This window comes from Tyto alba, unplaced genomic scaffold (assembly GCF_018691265.1).
Source record: "Tyto alba isolate M040663 unplaced genomic scaffold, T.alba_DEE_v4.0 Super-Scaffold_2, whole genome shotgun sequence".
Taxonomy (NCBI): Eukaryota; Metazoa; Chordata; class Aves; order Strigiformes; family Tytonidae; genus Tyto; species Tyto alba.
The window spans coordinates 68,054,287-68,073,192 of record NW_024881282.1 but is presented as its reverse complement, the minus strand read 5'-3'; the positions used below and the strand labels follow the sequence as shown (position 1 = coordinate 68,073,192).

Below are 18,906 nucleotides of genomic sequence, written 5' to 3'. Positions count from 1 at the left end.
GACCCACCTCTGGACAAGGCTGAGCCAATTAGTGATGGTGGCTGCACCTCTGTGATAACATATTTAAGAAGGGGAACCTGGGAGGAGAAGTGGGAGTTGTGAGGATGAGTTGCGAGGTGGACATCCACGTAAACACTGAGGTCAGTGGAAGAAAGGAGGAGGAAGAGGGAGAGGTGCACCGGAGCAGAGAGCCTCCCTGTATCCCGCGGTGAGGAGGCAGGGCCGCCCCCCAGCCACCCATGGAGGTCCGTGGTGGAGCAGATGCTGACATGCAACCAGTGGAGGACCCCATTTGGGAGCAGGTGGCTGCGCCTGAAGGAGGCTGGGACCCTGTGAGAAGAAGCAGCCCCCGCCGTTGTAGTTTGGTGTTGGGAGGTCTGCAACACATGTTGGGGACCCATGCTGGAGCTGTTTGTGAAGAACTGTGGCCTGTGAGAGGGACTCATGTCAGAGAAGTTTGTGGAGGACTGTCTCCCATGAGAGGGACCCCACAATGGAGCAGGGGAAGAGTGCAAGGAGTTCCCTCACAGAGGAGGAATGAATGGTGGGACTGACTGCACCCCCCTATTCCGTGCCCCTGTACCGCTTGGGGCAGGGTAGAGAAACTGGGAGCAAAACTGAGCCCAGGAAGAAGGGAGGGGTGGGGGGAAGGTTTTTTTTAAGATGTGGTTATACTTCTCACTGTCTTACTCTGTTTGTTAAGTGCTGCTGTTGTGTGAATAAAATTGATGTTCTTTTTCTTCCCCTAACAAGTTTGTCTTTTGCCCATGACCATAATGGGTGAGTCATCCCTCCCTGTCCTTGTTTGGATTCCCAAGTCTTTTGTTTTATTTTATCCTTCCCATTCCTGAGGGGGAAGGGGTGAGCAAGAGGCTCTGTAGTGCTCAGTGGCCCTCTGGGTTCAAACCATGACATTACTGTAGTCCACAGTTTGTTTCATTTTGTCATGGAACAAAGAGAAAAGAAAATACAAACTGATTTCACCAGCTTAACGCATGAACTGTATTACTTGCCATTGCGCTGCATTTTGTAAATAGAATCCCCATGGAAAGATTTTTGCAGTAAATATAAATGCTCTTTATCACCATTTAGCTGAAGTATCTGATATTTCAGTAACCTCAATGGAGGCAGAGACTGGCACAGAGAGTCTTGGACTTGCAGGAAAACATCCACCTGGATGACACCTGTGCACAGCAGGTTCTCCTAGCACCTCACTGATGGGCCATCAAGAATCCTTCCCTTAAGTAGCCAAAAGCTGTGGCTGCTTATCTTGCCTTCTAGATGGGCTGAGCAGAGTATCACACCAGAACAAGTCACAAGGCTTTGAAGCCTACAAGTCATAGGCTTTGAAGTCTACACAGGGGCTTCAGATTACATTTCAACACACTCCGTAACTTCTTCATGTGGTTTTCATGGAAACCATGGGAGAATCTTTACACACAGAAGAAGCATAGGAGAACTGGTGTAAAACATATCCAACACCATGGGTTCATGTCAAAATCTCATCTCATGTAGGGTTCACTGTCATAGCCTCTGTCCTAGAGACCACAAACACATAAACATGGGAGATTATGTTGTTGTTCTCTGGTTAAGACGAATGAGATTGACGAAGAAAGACATAATTACAACCTACATTTCCACAAAGGAACAGAGGACATTTGCAAGCAAAAAGGGTGCTTTTTGCAGAGATATCATCAAGGAGAGGAGGTATTTGCTTGGAAATTATGGAAAAACCACTTCTAGCCTGTTTTGCAAAAACAAGAATATTCTCTTCTCAGTTGAATGTCATTCTTGACTTTTGTCACCACTTACTGCCGACTCTTTTCCTTTTCTTCTCACATCAAGAATTAATGAGACAGAAGCTTAAATAATGGAGAAGATAAAAGCCTAACCCACGCTTTATGTTTTACAGACTCACAGTTTATAGGTGTAATCTTAAGTATCAATATGAGGACAGAGATTATTTAAACCTCTCAACTATCATGTGCTCTTATAAATTTTGAAGAGCTCATAGATACAGATAATGCTACTTGCTGCTAAAACCACAAGCCAGACCAGATATAACCTAGGGCCATATTTAGGGTAGAGGAAAGACACATGAAATTCTCCTTCACAGTGACACTGAAAACGAAGTACATGTGTAATATGAACAGACATTGTGCTGTCTGTGGCTCTGCATGCCATATTTTTGAATGAAATAAATTATTAAAAAATTAATGTACCTTCATTACTTATTCTTCAGCTGCTCTGCATCCATTCTTGTAATTAAGAACATTGGTTAGACTAAACACTGTGATTAAAATAGTGCATCAACTGTGCGTCTAAAGAATACCTAATTTTTCTCTGTGCTGATTTTTTTTTATTCAATAGTGACGTTTAAGAGATATTATGTCACTATTTAATAAGTTTATTACAGTTTCTTTTCTACCACATTTTTTTAACTTGAATTACAAACAACATCATCCTGTTTTGAGACTCTGGATCTATTGATCAGAACAGATTTTTGTTACATCCTTTGTATAAAGAAATGTTCAAGTTAAGTGTTTTCTAGCATACTTGAATGACAGTGCTATTGATGAAAAAAAGTTTGTAAGGCAAAAACAAGCAACTGTGCTTAACAGGTAAACTTCTAACTTAAGTCATGAACAAGGTATAAAACAGGTCTCTGAAAAAAAGCACTTACCTGGTACGTAAACAGCACTTCACTTGGTGATTTACCTAATTTTCCGTTGATATCAACTTCAATTTGACCTTGTTTTGGTTCATTCATTGGTCCAACTTGACATACAATCCTAGAAAGAAAGAATGTAAGTTTATCTGTTAGAATTAACAGCTGCAATACCAATACAATACGTGTGAGCTACTGCATACACTGTGTGTGCCAGCAAAAGTGCTTTATCCTACACGAGGTACTTGAATGCTGCCTCAGATTCCCAGCAAAACCTCCAAGAATAGTTTAATCTTCTATCTAAAGGTAGGTAAAATTGAAACCTGAACACTGAACACAGCAGCTACTTTATCAGTCAGTTAGTAGAAGTGCCTTCTACAGAAGACTCAGATTCAGCCCAGAAGTCAGAGATGAACCTCTCCAACCCTACACAAGGTTTTCACAGGACCTTGTGATGTCAAAAAACCAAAGGACCTTCCCACTCCCTTCGTGGAAGAATCAGATCACCAGCTATCTTATAACTTTGTGTGTTTTAGCTGCTGATACTTTTGTTGTGCATCCTGCTATCTTTCAGCTTTAAACTACTGTATTTTCACACCTATAAAACAAATACCCTTTACAATTACTGTTCTCTGAAAATAAATCCTCAGATAATCCATGCAAAATCAGAGGTCCAGGAAGACTGTCAGAAAAACTGCCTTAACTAACACTGCTGCTGAGTGATAGCCAGGATGTTTAAATCTTTATTTCAAACAGGTCATCCACAGAATACAAGCATGTAAATGCAATAAAGATTCTACACACTTGAAAACTGGGACAAATGCTTAATGGAGAGCTGATAATACAGTTAGATAAGGAGGTATATAATGTTGGCAGCCTGCACAGGCACACAGTTTCATATAGGACACACCCTGATGATCACTGCTCATTTCCTTCGCTCTTTCCCTCCGGGATTATTGCTATTCTTCCTTAAGCAGTGACTTCTTAAAAAAAAAACCCCTCAAATTAAAAAAAAAAAAAAACACAGCAACCCCAAATTACTGGATATAATGTACTTAAATTGGGACTTATAATAAAAGGATTGTCAAGACCCTCTGCAAATCACTCCAGTCTTTTCTGCCTGGGTACTGGCAAATGGACAAAATTCTCGAAATTCTTGCATGTCCTGGCGTGTGTATAGCTGCCTGAATCTGTTCCTCATCATCTCTCTACTGTATTCTTGGAAGTTGTATCTTCTTGTCAGGCAGAAACAGGAAATGGTGCCTTTGGAGGAATTTCTACCATATGTTAAGCTAGGGAAAGCAGTCGGGGGCCGGGGGGTGTGTGTGGGGGAAACGCCGTAGCATGGTTAGCAGAAAAGTTCCCTCCCCTCCCCAGCATTGGCACTGCCTCCCTTCCCCCATGTTACAAATGGAAAACTACGAAGAATGAGAACATGACTTCTCCAAGGCCAACAATTAAATCACCACAGAGCCAAAAAGCAGCCTTAAGTGCCTTAAATCTTGCTGCTCTCCTGCCCATGGGAGCAACTGTCTCCTAAAAATGACTAGCTTTTTACTGCAGAAGGGTAGGGCACTTACTACTTTCTTTTATTAAATTAAATAAAAGAAGGTAATAATGAAACAAAAGAATGGAGGAAGATAGAAAATTATAGACATCTATTTGGAGATTTTGAATAAGTTCTTTTTCAAGGTTTCCCTAATGGAGAACATCCTTCAAAACCCTCCAATTTGTTGATAAATGACATTATGCAAGTTGCATTTGTTCTCACCCATTACCACACTGGCAGAGCTTAGGAAACCAGTAATGTTGCTATGATACAAGGAACCAGTCATCTCAGTTCTGGCTCCTTTCCATGTATTTAAAAATATCAAAAAGCTTTAGAAAAAGCCAAGAGGCTCGGGAAATTCTTGTAAGGTTATGCTGCAATTCAGTGCAGCTTTTACAAACACTGAAAACAAGGAATGGGAAAAGATGACTGTAAGAGAGCTGGGAATTTTGTGGATGGTGTTGCACATGTAAATGCACAAGTGAATGGCAATAGATTTGGGAAGCAGTAAGAGATATACAGCTATATACAGATTCCTAAGTCCTGTGGGCCTGGGAAGTTTCTAAATGCCCGATTCACAAATTGACTACCACTAAACTTTTTTCAAAAGCTAAAAAAATCACTTAGGTATCTTCAAAATCCCTATCAAAACACACCACAAAAATAGCAAAAGGTTACTGTATTACACTTTAACGGAAGGGAACGAAAGCCAAGGTTTTAACTGCAGCTTCAAATATCTAAAGTGAATGAAAGAAAAATCACACTGCTTAAAATATAACTTTACTCTTAATATTATTACTGAACCTCCATGCTATGCTTTTTATCAGCTAATATCAAAAGGGTATTTCCCTCTTGAAATTAGATGCTTGACACAATCTGTAGCAAACACCTAGATACCTAGAAGAATTTAGGCACTTTGTTTTAATTTTTGGCACTGCTTAAGTGTGACAAGTAATCCACAAAACATCTACCAACTTGCTTAGGCAATTCAACATCCATGGACTTGTTGGCTCTGTGATGAAACTTAGTCATCTAAAGCTAAAGCAAAACTCTGGGATCCCTCCCTGCCCCCAGGAAAGAAGCTCTCTGGTTGGACTAAACCAAAAAGATTTAAGCTTCCTCTTGCTTTGCCTGCTTTCCCATAAATCTTGTATGCTTGGCTGCACTGTACTTCAGATTTAGCAAAGATTTTAATGACTAGGTGCACCCCTATGATGCTTTTAATTCAAAAACAAGTAAATAGTCTTGAGATATCTGCAGTAATATTTTATGAAAGCTTTTCAAACAAATAAGGAAAAAAAATCAATTAATCAGAAGCAGGATAGTGGTATGCTATTGTAAATTTGTTGCTGTATTAGAATCTATAACAATTTTAAACAAAGGCTCAGACATATTACTGTGAAATATAGCAGGTATGTCACACGAGTTCTTTCTTCTACTGATAACCTTTTATAATGTCAGGAAGATTATCTTCGCCTGAAAAAGCACAGAAATTCATTTTTTCTTCTAAAATTTTGTGAAAAATATCCAGCAATTACCTTGTGGAAACAGAGTAGAATTCCTCTTTGAAAAGACATTCCTTGTCTGCCACCGTTATATTTTTTACATCTTCCGCTTTTATTCCCAAATTAGATCCCATAATGGTCAAAAGAATTCCACCACTCAGTGGTCCAGTTTTTGGCTCAATCTGTGTTTGCATGAAGGAAAGTTAAAAAAAAAAAATCAATATTGCAGTGACCATGTTGCTCTTCCATATTATTTAAAGCTACTTTGGCTTACCTGCACTTGAAATGCAGAAGATGTTTCTTGTAGGACCCCACAAAAACACGCTACATAACTTTTTAATGTTAATTAATCATCTGTTAGCTCAGAACCAGTATTCATCAGCTGCAGATTTTGCGTCTCCTGTGGCAGACTGTTATGTACAAACTCTTGCCTGATATTTACTCTGTTTTAAGCTTGCTTCCTCCACTAAAGCACTGTGATTTTGAAAAGCAAATGGATCGGGCTTCTCTCACATTCCAATGAGCTTTTCCAGCATTTTTTTACCATAATTTTCTCCCTTTAGGTTCACATCAGAACAGTGTGCCTTTCTAACACACAGTGATGTTCCACATAGTGTCTTCGAAAGTTCCTCTAGTCCCCCAATCTTCCTTATTGCATCAAATGGTAGGATGCTGCAGTACATGGGCTAATGCTAATTAAATAATTTGCAATTAAAATGAGGACTTGCAGTTTCAGTGGACTGCTCAGGTTGAAATATGGCCCAAATAGGCACTTGAATTCTGAATATTTGTAGGGAGACTAACCTGCTTTCCTATGTAATATTTGGAGCACCTCCATCAAGACATTTTCAGGCCTTCAGTTTTGGAGGGCTGCAAGTTTACCATCAAGAAGAGGGAGGTTGCACAGTCCCAAATGCAGTAATTGGAAGCCAAACAAATACAGCTTCTGAAAGTCTGGACTTTAACGTCTGCTCCATCAAAATCAGAGTTTCTTAGATCTAAGCAAGTCTGAACACGGAGACATGGCTGCTGCTGCCCAGCCTAACTCCAGAATTATTTGCTCTGTTTTCCCACTGGTTCGACTTCCTAAAGCCTCTGCCTGCTAGCCATCCCTTTGCACTCAACCCATACATAAAGTAGCCGAGAAATGACTCAACAGTTTGTGTAGATGTTTCCAAATATTTTGTTCAAATTTGAAGCTAACAAAAGCATTGAATATTGTATATTTTAGTACTTAGTATTTAATGCACAATCATGTACAAACAGAAACTTACGTAAAAACATTTTTCTTAATTTTCCTTTTCCTTCCCACTCAAATCATCTTTATCTGGGCACAGCTATCACACAAGTATTCTTCTCCACACTTTCTGTCGAGATTTCTGGGTATTTGCCTTCCTTGACAGACTTCAACTGTTTACCTGCCATTTCTTCTCAGATACGCCATCATGGCTGACCTCATACTGCTGCTGCTGCTCTGCCTGTACCCACACTGAACCTCTAACTGCACAGCCTCAAGAGATTCAGTGTCTCTACCAGTTTGAGCCACAGGTTTCAGAATTAAATAGTTCATATTGAGTGAAACATCCCTGTTATGACTCTCAACCTGTCATACAGTTACTGCATTTTGTGATAGCTTGGGATACGTTCTCATCAAACTGTGTGTCTGAGTTTCAAAATACTGATACCACTGTCACAGCAATTTAGATTTGCCCTGTGGGAGCATATATCACTCTTTTCTCAACAATTATGTCCAGAAAAACAGCATTTGGCTTGTGTGGAAAAGGATGAGGATTTATCACTTCTTGCTTTGGCTACTGGTCCACCAAAGTGGACAACATTTCCCTCACCCTGGGTGAATGCTCCAACTGCAGAGTAAGTCAGGGGTTAATATTTGGCCTCTCTGACTTCTTACATTCAACTTCTACAGCCTTGGGTTTGATTCTGGTGTGGACTGGAAAAATATCACCAACACCTGGAAAACACATTGTGATGGAGAAACAACCTCCTCCCTTATTAAGTACTATTTAAAAGTCTAATTTGGAGCCTATGAGTGAACCTGCTAAGTGCTTGTAGTTCCAGGAGCAGTGAACCTCTCTTATAGACTTATTTCAGGTAGAAAGTACTTCAGAAGAGAGAAAAATCCATGCTAATTCCCAAGAATCAAGTGCCACATTTAAGCATACACTGCTAGCCTAGCTTCTGGCACAGTGAGGACAAGGGTTGAAAAACAAGGAATCTCAAAGACTCCATTCAGTCTCTTATTTTGAGTCTTTACAAATCTCTCACACACATCACTACTGGCATTATTTCCTTGCAGCTATTTCAGAGGCTTACTTAACACCCTAGGAAAAAAAACTGCCTTTCAGTATGAGCTTGCTTGGATGCCTTCTGAAAAATAATACACTGGTAGGGAGAGAAAAAAAAGCAATCTTACGCGAGTGATTTTTGGATGAGGACACGTGTTGGTGGGAGGAGCATGACAGAGTTTTTCATAAACGCACTTGCTAGGCTTGCCATCTTCTTCACACCAGACACACTTATAGTCGTGATGGGCCGCGAGGCATAAGCTGCAGTCACTTCGTCCATAAGAGCAGTTGTACAAAGTCACTGAAATATGAATGGTAAATGCACTTAGACATTTTCCTATGTTTTAAGGACATTCAGTGTGTTATAGGAAGGAAATGAATTCTATGTACAAAGCTCAGTTGAGTCGTGTGAAGAATATACACACTCTGTACTTAAACCTGAATGATGCTGAGAGAAAACCGTATTTTTCCCTGTATGGAAAAACCTAAAATCTATCCATGTGCAGAGTATGAATAAACTATCAAGTAGAACCCAAATGCATTTCTGTCACTCAGGCATTGTCAAAACGTTTAAGTACAAAGTCCTTTCTTTGGCTACCCTCAATGAGCCTGACTATATAACTGTTCAAAAGACTAGTTCAAGCAAACAGGTCCTCCTGGCATACCAGGAGTCAGATGTGGAAGGGTACAAACTGCACGGGTGTCGGTAGGGACAGACATCAGCTGGCATGGGACCTCTGCCAGTTGCATATTTAAAGGAAGAGAGCTTCCTTTGTAGGCTGTTTCCAGGACATTTGGGCCTTTCCAAAATCAACGCTAAAGCCTGAAATGAACAGAAAGTTAACACTTAATGAAGTGTTATCCTTTGTTCAAGTTAGTATTTCTTAATTTCTCCATTCTTCTCTATTTCCTTGGTTTTGTTTTCGCCTTTGTCTTGAATTGCTGTCCTGATGTATGCCTTATTCCTTCTGTAGTGGGGTTTAATTCTAGTTTTTCTGAGCCAAGCAATCAGGTCTCACAGTCATGCCTCTCATACAGATGAACCACGCACCAATTGTCCAAGACACTAAGCTTGTTTTGGCCCCCATCAATCTCTAGCATGAGGCACAGTCACTGAACAAAATTAATTTTCTCAAATAGATGCAAAGCCTTGAGACATAGCTGGGTGATTCAGCACCATACGGAAAGCCTAGGCATTCAAGAAAACATTTGGAGATGTACTTGAGAGCTAGCCCAGAAGAAAACAGACTGAAAAGATGCCACAAGTTTCTCTAGGGGAAGCGAGCAAGTTGCACAGATTACCTGGCATGTGAGTGCTCTGCTTCCCTAGGAGGATGAGCTGATTATTGTAAAGAGGGAAACTTCTTGTGTCCGCCTCTTCTGCTCCTTCCCTTCATTTCTGCTTCTCTCTACTCTGTGCTGCTCTTTTTTTCTGGTCACACAGCATCTCACTCTCTGCCACTGAGGCTCTGGCACTTGTTGAGTCTTCTTGTAAATCAACTTAACCAGAACAGAAGAAAACTATTCAGGTTTCCTCCTGTGATCTTTCAAGAGTTAAATGTGCTCACAGATGGGAGTGGGGAGTACGAGACAGAGACTCAACATCTCCCCTTTCTCGTAGTGATGAGCTGTTTTATGTGCTCATTAAGTCTCAAGAAATGGTACTGTTAGAGATTTTTTCAAAGGAGGTTCATCCTTGAAGATGCAGGAAGCAAAGTGAAGTAAACAGAGGTGAAAAGATGCAGGCAAGAGAGACTAGGATAAATCCTTTTGAGATTGCATATAGTAAAGACCATCAAAAATGTCTCTTTAAAGAAAGCTTTTATTCTCAGGGGAGCAGGACTCAGAGGAGGACACTGGTGAAACCATATTCCAGTCCATCAGCAGTACCTTTTTAAATAGAATTCCAAGAAGCTACCATGTGAGATTTCTACTGAAATGAAAAAGTAAAATGAGAATGCTGGTTTTCCATTACTTGTTAGCAGTGCCCTTATTTCCCTGCTAGGCATGAACAATATTACAGATGCCCAAAACTTGGCTACAGTCTTTCTGCCACTTGCATGAGAGCATATTACCTCATAAGGGCAGTTTTTTCTCTAAATGCTGAGGATCTAGAAAACTCAGCGTTCAGTTTCACAGCTAGTCTTTAATAGAATAACATGTTTTTATTATTTCTCTTACACTGAAGAGTTAATGCAGTGATGAAGTCTGGTTTAAATCCTTCTTCTATTGAATCAGCATATCCACTTGATTTCAAGTAGCTTTACCGGTACAAACTCAGTTGAGACATTGTTGGAGCTGTATGCAAAGCTGAGGGACTTTGGAATTTGTAACGATGAATCAATGGGAAAGAGCATCCATTTGATTCAACCCCTATCTTGAATTTTCAAGGAATCGATGAGCACAAAGCAGGAGCAGCATCATTGGCTTCATACACTGAGCACATCGATATGGAAGTCGCTGAGCAACAAACATAACCCAAGCAACATTTTCAACAGTTTGTGTGTTAACTATTCACTCTGTATGTTGGATGTGAATATAGTGCTGGGGAAAAGCACCAGACTGACAGCCCTGCTACGTTGCTGTTTGCTTTTACAAGCAGAAGAGACGGTGCGGGCAGTGGCAAGGAAAAGTTTCCTCGCGTCTATGCTGCGAATCTGCTGTGTCTATGCAGGAATCAGATTGCTTTCTTAATCTGTCACTCTGAAAAGTTGCTACTACACAGGGACCTGAGCAGGTAATACTGCTAAACGAATCTTCTTGCCTTCTTAAATGCTACATTTCCTACCCACACCACCACATGGCCACCTGGTACAGCACGGGAATATGCTTACTGAATTACTCTGTTATCTTTCATCGGCTGGACTGGGATTTTCATCCCATCTCTCAGTAAACAATGTCAGTGCTGCAACATCTTAACGTCCCCCACATCCAGTTACCTAAATGCAACGGAGAAAGCTATGGCCTTAAAACACTAAACACTCCCCCTGTTCACTGATCAGCTCATTAAATGTACCAGCAGCAAGCCACTCATTAGATTCAGACTCTTATCCATCACCTTGAGATACCAGCTGTGAAATCATTGATAAAAAGGACAAAGGATAAAAGGGATATATTGGATTTCATACTGTTCAGAACCCCCGATGGCTTGAGATGTAAAAATGCTATCGTAACTTAGTATTCACTAAGTGTTATACAAAGAAAGGGTTCTTTCACTGGCAGGTTCAAAGGTGCTTCTCAGCAGCAACCATATACCCAAAGCCAATTCTTTTCAAGATGCATAAAAAACATTATGCTCTGTATTTCATATGGCAAGGAAATTTAAAAGCAGGAGAGAATTTGGATTAAAAACCCCACTTTTATAACAAAAAGAGACATTTGTTGATATTTTTTCAATTCTTCTCTTGCAAGGGTTGCATATTTCAATTTGAATGATAGCATTTCTTCAATAATTTAGCTACTTTTTTTTTTGATGTTTTTCTTAGACTTGGAAAAAAGATGTTTGGAATATTTGGTCAAAATTCTGCAGTTTTAAACACCACAGCCTTTGGAATGGTAATTAAGACAGTGTGAGATTGTAATATGACCTCCCTGTAACATTCATGTCAGGTCCTCTTTTAAGTGCTTTCAACACCACACACAGAGCCATAGGGAAAAATCTTCTAAAAACATACTCCTATGCTGCCAATAAGAAAGGGAATAAATTTAAATATTGTACAGATGGAAAAATATGGTCCAAAGATTTAATTTGCAGGGGAAATTACTTGGGGGTAGTATTAGTTTTCCTGATGTTGTTTCATCACACAAGTAACAAGTGTATTGCCTTGCGGTTTTTGCAATACTATGCCTTCAACTTCAGTCCAAAGGAGTGTAAGGTAGGTCACAGCAGCCAGATACTGATCCACTGCTTTTTGATGGAGCTGCCTCACCTCAGCTCAGGATTAGGATCACAGACATAATTGCGTCATTGTTGTATGGTGAAAGAAATAAATTTATATTTACAAAGGAATTTATATCAGAGACCAAGTTTTTGTGCTATAAAACACAATATTTTGTTTTCCATAGAAATAAATGAATAAAGTAATGAGCTGAAAGCACACTGAATGTTTCTGTGTATTGTAGAATACTCAGCTTGTCCAGGTCCCTCTCAATGGTATCCTGTCCCTCAGGCATGTCAACCACAGTATTCAGCTTGGTGTCATTTGCAAATCTGATGATGGTGCACTCTATCTCACTGTCTAAGTCATTAATGAAGATATTAAACAATACTGGTCCCAGTACAAACCCCTGAGGGACACCACTTGTCACCAATCTCCGTCTTGACATTGAGGCATTGACCACTACCCTCTAGATGTAACCATCCAGCCAATTCCTTGTCCACTGAACAGTCCATCCATCAAATCCATATCTCGCCAATTTAGAGAGAAGGATGTTGTGGGGGACTGTGTGAAAGGCCTTGCAGAAGTCCAGACAGATGACATCCGTAGCTCTTCCCTTGTCCACTGATGGAGTCCCTCCATCATAGAAGGCCGCTAGGTTGGTCGGGAAGGACTTGCCCTTAGTGAAGCCATGCTGGCTGTCTTGAATCACCTCCCTGTCCTCCATGTGTCTTAGCATAGCTTCTAGGAGGATCTGTTCCATGATCTTCCCAGGCACAGAGGTGAGGCTGACCTCACATAATGGTAGCAAAATAATGATAGCATATTTAAAACAGCCTTTAATATATACAACATTGATGTTTAATTCATGAGTTTAGTATTAATAGCTTTTGATCTGCCAGATTTAATTGTTTCACCCAAACCAGTAAAACCTACAAAGTTAACACTCTTATTCACATGACTCCAAATTACAAAGGAAGAGATTTCTGTTTACTGTAATTAACCTCCCTTTAATCCTGTATTTCATACTTACCCATCAGTTTGCTGTCAATCTTGACCTTATCTGTTCTTATGGATAAGTTAAGTTGTAGAGTCTCATTTGCACTATAGGAGAACTGGAAAAGATGACACAATAGAGATACTTATACCTTCATTTGGTAAGGTTAATTTCATGCATTTTTTATGACTCTGAATAATCAGAGCTGTGAAGGTTTTCAAAACTATACCAAACCTTATGGTATTTTTTTCATCTTGGACAAATACACTTATAGAAAAACGTTTTAATGAACCTAATCTTTCAGAATCAGACTTTTCAAGTACCAAGGGACAACAATATCTGAATACTTGCTTTTCATTAATTTAATTTACATTTGGCTATAAGTATCCAAGTAACTAAGGTACTGTTCAGATTCAGTAAGTATAGCTGCTGACCCTGCTGAGTTCTCCCTTCCCACACCATCTGGCTCCAATACTTCTGTGGACATGGCAAACTTGCACCACATGGAGGGGAAATCTCTGGCATCTTTTGCAGTGCAACCCCCTCATTATATCCAAAGCACAAGGTTCACATGCTCCAAGACATGAGATTCTGCTCACATTGAAAGACAGCAGCAATAACAACTGGTGGGAAGGAAAAAGGCAAAGAAAAATACAATGGCTTTATAAAGCAAACGCTTTGTGCTAGGCTTAAATGCTACATAAATGCTAATTAGTTCTCAAAAAACTCTGTTAGTAAGCTTATAAGACATAAAAGTTAAAGTCAGAATAACATTTGTGAGTCCAACTTTGACTTCTGTAAATAGACTATTTTTTTTTTAATATTATTTCATTTCTCTGTAAAACAAACCAGAGTGAAAGAAGCATAGCTAGTAAGTAGACAAACAACAACATACTGTTACCATTCTTATTTTTACAGATGTAAAATGGGAAAGATAATGAATTGGAGTGTGGAGAGGGAGAGCTCTGAAATTCTCATATTTTATCCTCAATGATTTTACCAGATTGCAAAAGAGTGAAGAATAAAAGAGTAACAGTCCTGAATTCCTCCAGGGACAGTTTAATGAATCCATGGATTGTACAGATAGAGAAATCAAGGAGAAAGATTGAGTGTTTTGAGGGGAGACACCATGAACTCTGAGCCAAAGCTGCTGTCTTTGCTACTGCCAAAGGAGAATCTCCACCGGAGGTGACTTTCTTCTGAGGGAAACCAGTATTACCTGTATATTTCTGGACCCATGTGGACACTGGATCAGGACTATAAGAACTGAATATATTTGTTAGGTGAATCATATTTTTGCATTTACCTCTTTACTCATGAATGAAAATGTTCCTTCAGCTGATTCCTCAACAGGAGCTTTGAATTCAAATTGGCTGTTTTCAACCACAAATTTTTTATCCTACGGAAGATAAAAGTTCAGCTTAGAATTTGTATAGCATCACCAAGCATAATAACATATCACCAGGCAATATCCTGTTCAGCACTGAAAGTAGTAAGACCAAATGGAGAAGGCTAACCAGTTAAAGTCATCTAAAACAAAGCTAGTGAAATGTTGAGCCAGTGCAATCTGCTTCTTTGCAGCACCCCTCCAATGTTCATTAAAGGTGGAAGCACCAAGCAGTACAAATAAAGCAAGAACATTACTAGCACTCCGTTTTAGGGAGCAATAAGAAAAAGCAAAGAGATGTGAATACTGGATGGCTTCACACATCAGATGTGTTATTAACAGAGCTGTGTGAATCCTGCCCTTTTAGGTTTTCTCTGTAGGGATCCTGGGCATAGCAGGATTGCAAGAATTGCATGGGAAACTGGAATGAACATCTCTCAGATCTTGCTGGCTTTGTTTCTCCTGTCTCAGCATTACTCCAGCTGTGTTTTCACAGGATAGTCTTTGACAGCAGCACCAGCTTAAGGGTATTCTTGCCTCCTTAGACAGCTTCTTCCTCCTCTCTTCTCCCCAGGCCCTAAATCCATTCATTCTCGCCCTCAGGCTGCAGCACATACTGACCTGTGCTGCACCAGCAAAACGCTCAGCTTGGCTGTTCAAGGAACAATCAAGGAACTGAGCTGGCTAAAACCCAAACACATCACCCCATGACACTGTTTGTGTGCTGGGTCATTCTCCTACTCTGGCCCACAGGACAGCTGCTCAAACAGCTTTGCCAGAAGAATCAGAGAAAAAAATTAGTAGAAAGGCTATTTTCAGACAGTATTGTTGGTAAAGACTTATGAAATCAGAACCCACTGAGGCACAAGACCATCTTCACCTTTATAGAATCATAGAATGATTTGGGTTGGAAGGGAACTTCAAAGATCATCTAGTTCAACCCTCCTTTCATTAGAGCAGGTTGCTCAAAGCCCCATCCAACCTGGCCTTGAACACTTCCAATGATGGGGCAGTCACAACTTCTCTGGGCAGCCTGTTCCAGTGTCTCACCACTCTCATCATAAAAGATTTCTTCCTTATATCCTATCTAAATCTACCCTCCCAGCTTAAAACTGTTGTCCCTTGTCCTGTCACTACACGCCTTGGTAAAAAGTCTCTCTCCATCTTTCTTCTAAGCCTGCTTTAAGTACTGAAGGGCTGCAATAAGGTCTCCCTGGAGCCTTCTCTTTTCCAGGCTGAACAACCCCAACTCTCTCAACTTTTCCTCACAGGAGAGGTGTTCCAGCCTTCTGACCATTTTTGTGTTCCCTCCTCTGGAGCCGCTCGAACAGGTCCATGGCCCTCTTGCACTCGGGGCCCCAGAGCTGTATGCAATATTCAAGGTGGGGTCTCATGGTAGCGGAGTGGAGGGAGATAATCACCTCCCTCGACCTGCTGGCCATGCTTCTTTTTATGTAGCCCAGGATACAGTTGGCTTTCTCGGTTGTGAGTGCACATTTCTGGCTCATATCTAATTTTTCATCCACCAGTATCTCCAAGTCCTTCTCCACAGGGCTACTCTCAATCCATTCATCTCTCAGACTGTATTGATATCAGAGATTACCCCGATCCAGGTACAAGGACCTTGCCAGTGGCCTTGTTGAACTTCATGAGAACTTCACTTTGACGCCTTCTGAGAATGTAAAGGACTAGTCCCTGGTTTTGCCGAGAACCGCTTGAGTCTTGGAGTACATGGCAAAAAAATAACGGTTACTTGATTCCTCTTTCCTGCTCGGAGAGCTAGTAAGCTGTCTCCTGATGTCATCTAAGCCTCATGTTTGACGATCTTATCCTATTTATTTGCAGCTACTTCTTCAGTGCTTCAATCACTGGTAACTCATGGGTCACTACATTTATCAAATTAGTGAAGTGGAACCCTTTCCCATTGCATCTTCACTGTGATAGGTTGTGCAGCAGACACAAGAGCCCACCAAGGTTGGGGTCAGAGGAGGTGCACCTGCTTTAACCAGGTAAAGGATCTGACTATAGTCTTTGGGAGGTTTGTGTTAGGGAGGGGAAGAGACCTCTTCTTCCTTCTCAGAAGCTGCATATAGAAAATAAGCTACTGACTGAACTCTGAAAAGCCTTTTCTGAAAGTTTTACAGCCCATTCTACTTTACAGAAATGTCTACATACTCCAAGTTTTAAAGCACTTTATAGAGCTCTTTTTTTGAAGAATGCTGCCTCACTTTCCCTACTCCACATATTTAAATATATTATGTATTTTTCAAAAGTATTCAAATTCTGCTGCTGCTGTGTAAGGCTTTCTCACATGCTTAACAGAAGGTGGTGGGAGAGAAGGGGAGCTTTGGTGTGTGTGACAGCTGTGACCTGAAGTGAACTGAAATCAGGAGTTGGTATACCAGACCCTTGAGCAGAAGGCCACTGAGCTCACATTCAGCAGTCTCAGTGCAAGGAGAGACATGTAGTGAACACTGGGAAGTGGGTTACACATCAGACATACATGACAAAGACAAATCCAAATGCAAAATTATTTCTAATGAAAATCTTTGGTGAGCTAATAAGGTTATCTTGATGTTAGTTGTCCTGGGTTGAGTGAGTGGTGGAGTTTTTTGGTGGCAGGGGAGGGGACTATCGGGGCGGCCCCCTGGGAGAAGCTTCTCGAAGCTCCCCCAGCTCCAAGTCAGCTCCACTTCTGTTTGGGAAATTGAGCCAATCGGCTGCGCCTCTGCGATAACGTATTTAAGAAGGGACGTGGTGACAGGCAGTCGGACTTGTGAGGAGGAGTTGCTGCAGCTGCATGAACACCAAGGTCAGTGGAGGAACGGAGGAAGAAAGGAGGGGGGAGGTGTGCCGGAGCAGAGACCCCCCTGTATCCTGTGGTGAGACGGCAGGGTGGCCCCCCCCTGCCACCCATGAAGATCTACGGTGGAGCAGACATTGATTTATGGCCTGTTGCTCCTGCTCGAATGATCAAGGTTCTGTGCCCGAAGAAGGCTGGGGTCTCATGGGAAAAGGTAGCCCCGCTGCTGTAATTCAGCGCTGGGAGGATTGCAGCATGCGGGGGTGTCCCACACCGGAGCAGCTCGGGAAGGGCTGCAGCCATGGGAGGGAATCCAGTTGGAGGAAGTTAGTGACCCATGACAGAGCAGTGTGGGGAACGCTGCGGCCCATGGGAGGAATGCAAGTCGGAGAAAGTTTGTGGAGGACTGTCTCCTGTGAGAGGGGGACCACGATGGAGCAGGAGGAACAAGTTTCGGACACTCCCCTCACCGAAGATGAAGGAAGTGGCAGCACTGACTGCACCCCCCATTCCCTGCCCCTGCGCCACTGGGGGAGGAGGTAGAGATATCGGGAGCAGAGCTGAGCCCTGGAAGAAGGGAGGGGTGGGGGGAAGGAGTTCTCAAGATGTGGCAATGCTTCTCACTGTCCCACTCTGTTATGTGTTGTTAGTGTCTGTAATAAATGTATGTTCTTTTTTTCTTCCCCTAACGAGTCTGCCTTTTGCTCGTGATCATAAAAGGGTTTTTTTTCCCCATCCCAGTCCTATCTTGAACCCCAAGCCTGGCTCTCTGTCCCTTCTCATTGCCAGAGGGGAAGGGAGAGAGAGCTGCTGCATTGTGGTTGGCTGCCAATCAGGCCTAAACCACAACACTAGTACATCTGTCTCTTCTACTGTGCCAGTCTTTCAAGAACTCAGATGGAGAATGCCTCTGAGAAGTTGCATGCAATATGACTGATCAGTACTAAACTTTCCTCTCAACTGCTTGCCCTGGATGAGGCTATTCCCAAGAGAATGACAACAGCTTGGATTTATTTCTCTTTCCTACTGAATTCTTCCAGACGAAGGAGGGGCAGAAAAACAGTCAACAGCTTCTCCTCTTCTAGTCTATTTCCCGCCAGTGGATGCACTCACAAGGAGATTTATTAATTGTACTGTAAATGTTCTCAAGTTAAAAGAGGCATACAAAATGTATGAGCTTATTCTTCACCCTCAATTCTGCAACAGCAGCTACCTCTCCTACTCACTGAGTAAGCCCAAACCTTCCCTGCTAATCTCCACCTAGAAATTGAGATGCTTATATGCACCATGTTGGCTAGTGTACTTAGTGACCCATAAGGCAGGTTGTGCATCGCCCTTTTAAGCAAAGACCAGATTAAACCAAGATAATAGAGCTAGTAGTTCAAAGCAACAACAGAACATTCATTTTGCTTTTTCTGAGCAAGAAATTAGGCAAGGAAAAAAGGAGGAAAATGGATATACATCAATGTCCTAATCAATAAAGACCTTAAATGTGCTCATAGCTGCATGACTGCTAGCTCCAAACACACCATAATGCTCAGCATATCCTGTGGCAAAATTGTTCCACGTGAGAAGCCACATGCCATTTTGCATTTGGGCTGTGGGCCAACCCCTACAAAATATCCATGGTTTCTCTTAAGCCACCCTGCCTGCCATGAGATGTTTACCAAAGGCTGAGTGTAGGTACTCAAATGAACTTTCAGTAACCAAAGTTATTGATTCAGATAGCATGACCCCATCGGCATGAGTGCCTGTATGATTATAACTATTTCATGCCTTATTTGTCTGTTTTCACATATACTTAGAGGTCTGC

The 18,906-nt window shown here is 41.4% G+C and overlaps 1 protein-coding gene across 4 annotated transcripts in view; it reads right to left on the bottom strand.

Annotated features, from left to right (window-relative positions):
• PLXNB2 (plexin B2) overlaps positions 1-18,906 on the bottom strand; it is a 265,806-nt gene that overhangs the window by 45,665 nt on the left and 201,235 nt on the right. For all 4 annotated transcript variants that reach the window (XM_033011456.2, XM_042793496.1, XM_042793495.1 and 1 more), the window contains 5 exons: positions 14,210-14,302; positions 12,940-13,021; positions 8,157-8,329; positions 5,756-5,904; positions 2,684-2,792 (listed from right to left, as the gene is read on the bottom strand). In XM_033011456.2, coding sequence (XP_032867347.1) covers positions 2,684-2,792; positions 5,756-5,904; positions 8,157-8,329; positions 12,940-13,021; positions 14,210-14,302 — 606 coding nt within the window. The remainder of the gene's footprint in view (positions 1-2,683; positions 2,793-5,755; positions 5,905-8,156; positions 8,330-12,939; positions 13,022-14,209; positions 14,303-18,906) is intronic.